The sequence below is a fragment of the Rhododendron vialii genome, chromosome 2a, assembly GCF_030253575.1.
Source record: "Rhododendron vialii isolate Sample 1 chromosome 2a, ASM3025357v1".
NCBI classification, from domain to species: domain Eukaryota; kingdom Viridiplantae; phylum Streptophyta; class Magnoliopsida; order Ericales; family Ericaceae; genus Rhododendron; species Rhododendron vialii.
Window position 1 is genome coordinate 8,045,590 of NC_080558.1, and position 4,732 is coordinate 8,050,321.

A 4,732-nucleotide genomic window follows, 5' to 3' on the forward strand; every position below is an offset into this window, starting at 1 on the left:
GAACACTATTTAAAGTTACCTGGAGCAATGTATCCAAATGTGCCTGCAACCACGGTCCAATTTGAAGAATCGGGCTTCAAAAACCTTGCCGTGCCAAAATCTGAGACATGAGCCTCCATTTCCGAGTCCAACAAAACATTCTTGCTCGATATGTCCCAATGAATTATGGGAGGCACGCAGTTGTGATGCAGGTAAGATAAAGCGTGAGCCACCCCTTTCACTACGTTTACTCTCTTGCTCCAGTCCAACTCCCTGGCATCTTTCTCTCCATGTATTCGCAAACCAAAAAAGTGTGCTTTTTGTGGTAGTAGAAGCCGTAGAGTTTCACAATGTTCCGGTGCCTTATTTCCGTCAGCGTTGCTACCTCATTTGCAAAACTCTTGATCTCCCCAATCTCTGAACCTTCATTCATAAATAGCTTTTTAACTGCTACTACCTGTTTAAGATTCACACACAATATAAGATAGCAAATCGAAAGGATAGATAGAGAAAATTTATTAAAAAACTTCAAAAGGTACCTGCCCACTTGATAAGTTAACTTTGTAGACTCTGGCCGATCCTCCATGTCCAATGCAGTGTGCATCGTCGAAATTTTCTGTAGCGCGGATAATATCTCCATACACAATTCTTCCACAGAAATTCTGGATCAAAAAGATGTTTTCTCCCTTTACACCATCTTCTTTATGGCTTCTCCTGTTACATTTTCGGTGAAGCGCGATAGCCCCAACAAGCAAAAGCAAGAGAAACAACGAGCCTAACGAGGTAGAAACTGCAATAATGATCAACCGTGAGTTTCCTTTGTTTTCCTTGCCTCCACCTCCAGACACTGAGTTGTTGCATAGTGTCAAACCTTGGATTGAATCACCACATAGATTCTTGTTATGAGAAAACGCTTCGGGCGGAGACGAATTAAAAACCTTGGAGTCAGGCAGAGGACCCTCCGGTGAGTGAGTTGTCACTAAGATCCAGCAGGCTTTGTAAAGTTCCAAGATTACCAATCTGATATGGAATGCTCCCATTCAGTTGGTTTTTGCTCAGGCTTAGAAACAGCAAACTTGAGATATCTCCGATTTGACCCAGAATCGGTCCGCTTAGCATGTTCATGGAGAGATCAAGAGAAGCCAAATTGGACAGTCCCCCGATCTCGAACGGTATTTGTCCAGAAATTCTATTGTCACTCAAGTTTAACAATGATAGTTTCAACAATTTTCCAACTGTGTAAAGTATGTACCTATTTATATGTGTGGATAGCATCGTTATATAATCGCCGTTTCTTGTATGTGATTAACTTAAATAGTACATCTAATTTGTGGGTGGATTAATGTAGCTGTTCCAGGGTCTTTTTTTTATATACTTTTCCTAACAAAGGCGTCTAGGATTTTATCTTGACTAATCTCCCCATACATATGCGGATAAAAAATAAAAATAAAAACATGAAACCTCAAAAGTGTTTCCCACACTTTCCACTTCCAAAAATACCCCTCAAACAAACCCCTAATAACAGACCCAGCCCAATTGGAAACAATACCACTATCCGAACTGTTGTGTCTCTCCAAAACCACAATCCTCTATGAACCGTGTTCTCTTCAACTCTCCAAAACTGTTGCATCCCTCACAACTCTCCTAGACCATTTGAAGAGCCTCTCGAATGTCCTTCTCCCTCCCAACTCTCCGATAGTCAAAAGTTCCCTTGAATTAGCCTCTCTCGATTCTCCTTCGTTCTAAATTCAAGACTGAATACCCTCCGACAGTCAAGAGTTCCATTGAATTAGCCTCTAGATTCTCGTCCTTTCTAAATTCAAGACTGAATTATGGGGAAGAAATTACCAAAGTCATCCATTTGAAATTAAAAGTTTGTGTCGGTAGGATACACTGGTAAGTTTTTGAAAAAATGTGTATTGCACTCTCTCTCTCTCATGGTGAATCTACGTTGAAGCTTTTCTTGCTTTTATGTTAAATATCATGCTCAAAAGTTTGATGAATACTCATTGCACATAAGGTGTTTGATGAATTGCTCATGTTGCCCTTCCATTTATTCCACCTGATATTTGTGAGAAAAGTTCATGGAATATTATTCTAAGTGGATGTTTGAAATTGGGAACATACAGAGCGGATATCCAGCTTGGAAAAAAAGGGAACTAATATAGCACAAATGAATCATGATCAAATTCTGAACGCCATTGTGATGAACAGCCACGTACAATTTATAAATGCATAGGACATATAACAATAATGATAGAAAACATATCATTATTAATAAGAAAAAAAGAACGCCAAATAATTTGCCGAAATACTCTATTTGGATAGAATTAAGCTCCATTGGCCAAATAATGTCATACCTAACTGCCGTTGTTTGGTTGCATGAAAGTGAAGTTCAATATTTTTCAAGTAAAATATCTTACATCAGAAGGGTGAAAATGTTTCCTCCTTTAAAATTGGTTTTGGGATTGGTGACTGACAGAATGTCAATGCTATAGATATATATATTAAAAAAAAAACACTCAATCATACCTGTAGTGAAGTCCACAAACTCATTGACTAAATGCTCAATGTTAAAAAATACAGAGCACTTACAAGTTTTATCAAGGAAATGTCTTTACAGGCTAGGGAGTTCCCAGAGAATTTCACTACTTTGTATGGAATAAGGAGGCAAGTATTGGGAAGAAAGAAAAATAAGAGGTGTAAATGGACGTATCAATGGAGCTAATCCTCCAGAAGGAGAAAGATATTATTTGAGGCTTTTGCTTAACCATGTCAGAAGCCCCACATATTTTGCTGATTTATTGATGGATAAATGTTCATCTCCTTCAAAGAAGCTGCTGAAAGAAGTGGATTGCTACAATTTGAAGACTGGATTAGAAAGTTTACTTGAGACTGCCTCTTTCAAAATGCCATTAGCTTTACGACACCTCTTTGCAACAATTTTAGTATATATATTGTGAACCTGCTGATGTGCGCAAGTTATGGGATCTACTTCTTGTCTGAAGATTTCACCAGTCATGAAGCCATTAGTACTGAGGTCTGTTTGTTGAATACACTTAGAAGTGTCAATTACTTTTTGAAGGAGAGCATAAAGGATTATGACCTACCAAGCATGATGTCAAATATTAATTAAGTAGTAGAGACAAAGTCATATTTTAAGTTGAACACAAGTATATCGGGCTTTGGTTCACTTTTGTGTAGGGATGGGTCTGGGTGTTTTAATTCTAACCCAAATTAAACTCAGTTTCAACCCACCTAAACCTATGTAAATATGAGTTGACATGAGTTCAACACATTATATAATATAGGCGGGCTGAGTTATAAATGGATGGATTTAGGCGACTTCAAAAATATGGATTGAGATTGCTACCTCTAATTAATCCGACCTAATAAATCAACTAATTTTAAAAATAGTCCACTAGCCGGGATTCCAACCAAAACCAAGCAAAGGCCCGTGCGTAGAAAGTAACAAGAAGTAGAGAGAAGAACTCAAGAACTAGAGAGAGAAAGAAGGAAAGGGGAAATCTTTCTTTGTATTCTATTTTCCATGATCTCTCAATTACAAGGAACTAATTGTAGCAGGCCGAGCAAAATGGCTCGGGCCGCTCCGAGCGTGATCTAGTATTCCTTTCAAACTCCAATACATCTTTCTTTGGACGTTCGGATCAGCAACCGTAGCTGAGGGTCCATGTAGCCGAGGGCCCCTCTAATTATTACTTCCTTTAATGCTCCATTCCCTACACCTGCTCGGGGTGGAGGATACGTTCGTTTGGATAGCCGCCGAAGGTCCCACAACATGCTCGGTGCCGAGCGTATCCTGGCCGACGGTCCAGCTCATCCGTATCAGAACAGTAACTATGGCAACGATGATGGTCGTGACGCCATCTGAACGGTTATGAGGATAATAATGGTGGCACGTGAAGGTGCCAGCTCATCATGGAAACGGTTGCAAAACCCTAAACGTGATGCAACAGTGACATCAGCCGACGCGTGTCGAGCGTTGGTGCAATCTTGGAGACCAAGCGAAGGGTTTCCTATAAATATCCCATTATGCCTTCTTGGAAGAGGTACGCAAAAACAAAACCCTAGCTCCCAATCTCTAACTCTTCCTTGCAAGCAAACTGACTCTTGCACCGGAGGGCTATCCCGGAGAACCTCCGGTGTGGTCTCTTAGTCGTGCTTCGTTTTGCAGGACTGAGCAAAGGAGACAGGAGCTAACCCCGAACCACCATTCAAAAAGTACGAACCATCCGGAACGGAGTCCCCACAATTTGGTGAACCCGACGTGAACTCGATTCTTAGATCCACGGCGGCTCCTCCACCTCGACCGCCTCGTTCGTACCTAAAAACCTCACCCCTCGAGATCTCCACTAGTCTCCTCCAAAGAAAAATGGGCGGAGCACCACCACCACCTCCTCTTTTTCAACCCCTCAGTTCCTCTTTGCACATCACCTCTGAAACTGGTATCAACGCTGCCTCCCCATCTCACCCTCCTGGATTTACTCCACCAGGCGTGAGCTCTTCCATCCAACGTCCAGTGGGCCTGAGTGAAGATGCTCTAGCATACGTACAAATGCTAGAACAGCAACAAGAACAGACCAACGCTGATGTAGCCGTCCTACGAATGGAGATCGAAAAAATCAAGGCCAAAGAATTTCCAACGGCATCCCACTCTGGATCTCAGGGTCGGCGCCAGAGAGGAAATCCGCCACCCCCTCCTCCTTTGGGTCCTGATGCGCGGCCAAAACGA

General features: G+C 41.6%; 1 protein-coding gene across 1 annotated transcript; it reads right to left on the bottom strand.

Annotated features, from left to right (window-relative positions):
• Nucleotides 1-226: 226 nt before the first annotated feature.
• Nucleotides 227-4,509, bottom strand: LOC131317057 (MDIS1-interacting receptor like kinase 2-like). The gene is made up of 7 exons (XM_058346636.1): nucleotides 4,472-4,509; nucleotides 4,192-4,324; nucleotides 2,869-3,085; nucleotides 2,512-2,538; nucleotides 1,056-1,214; nucleotides 519-958; nucleotides 227-436 (listed from the first exon to the last, which is right to left on the bottom strand). The coding sequence occupies exons 1-7, from the start codon at nucleotides 4,507-4,509 to the stop codon at nucleotides 227-229; spliced, it is 1,224 nt and encodes a 407-aa protein (XP_058202619.1).
• Between the last annotated feature and the right edge of the window lie 223 nt (nucleotides 4,510-4,732).

Bases quoted from the DNA above. Each gene is read 5' to 3' on its own strand.
- LOC131317057 (XM_058346636.1), bottom strand. From the start codon at position 4,509: ATGGAAGAGCTCACGCCTGGTGGAGTAAATCCAGGAGG. The intron at 3,086-4,191 runs GTCTCCTTTGCT...CATGCTTGGTAG, and splicing joins GTGGTTCGGGGTTAGCTCCT to GTCATAATCCTTTATGCTCT. The intron at 2,539-2,868 runs GTAAACTTTCTA...TTGAGCATTTAG, and splicing joins TTTGAAAGAGGCAGTCTCAA to TCAATGAGTTTGTGGACTTC.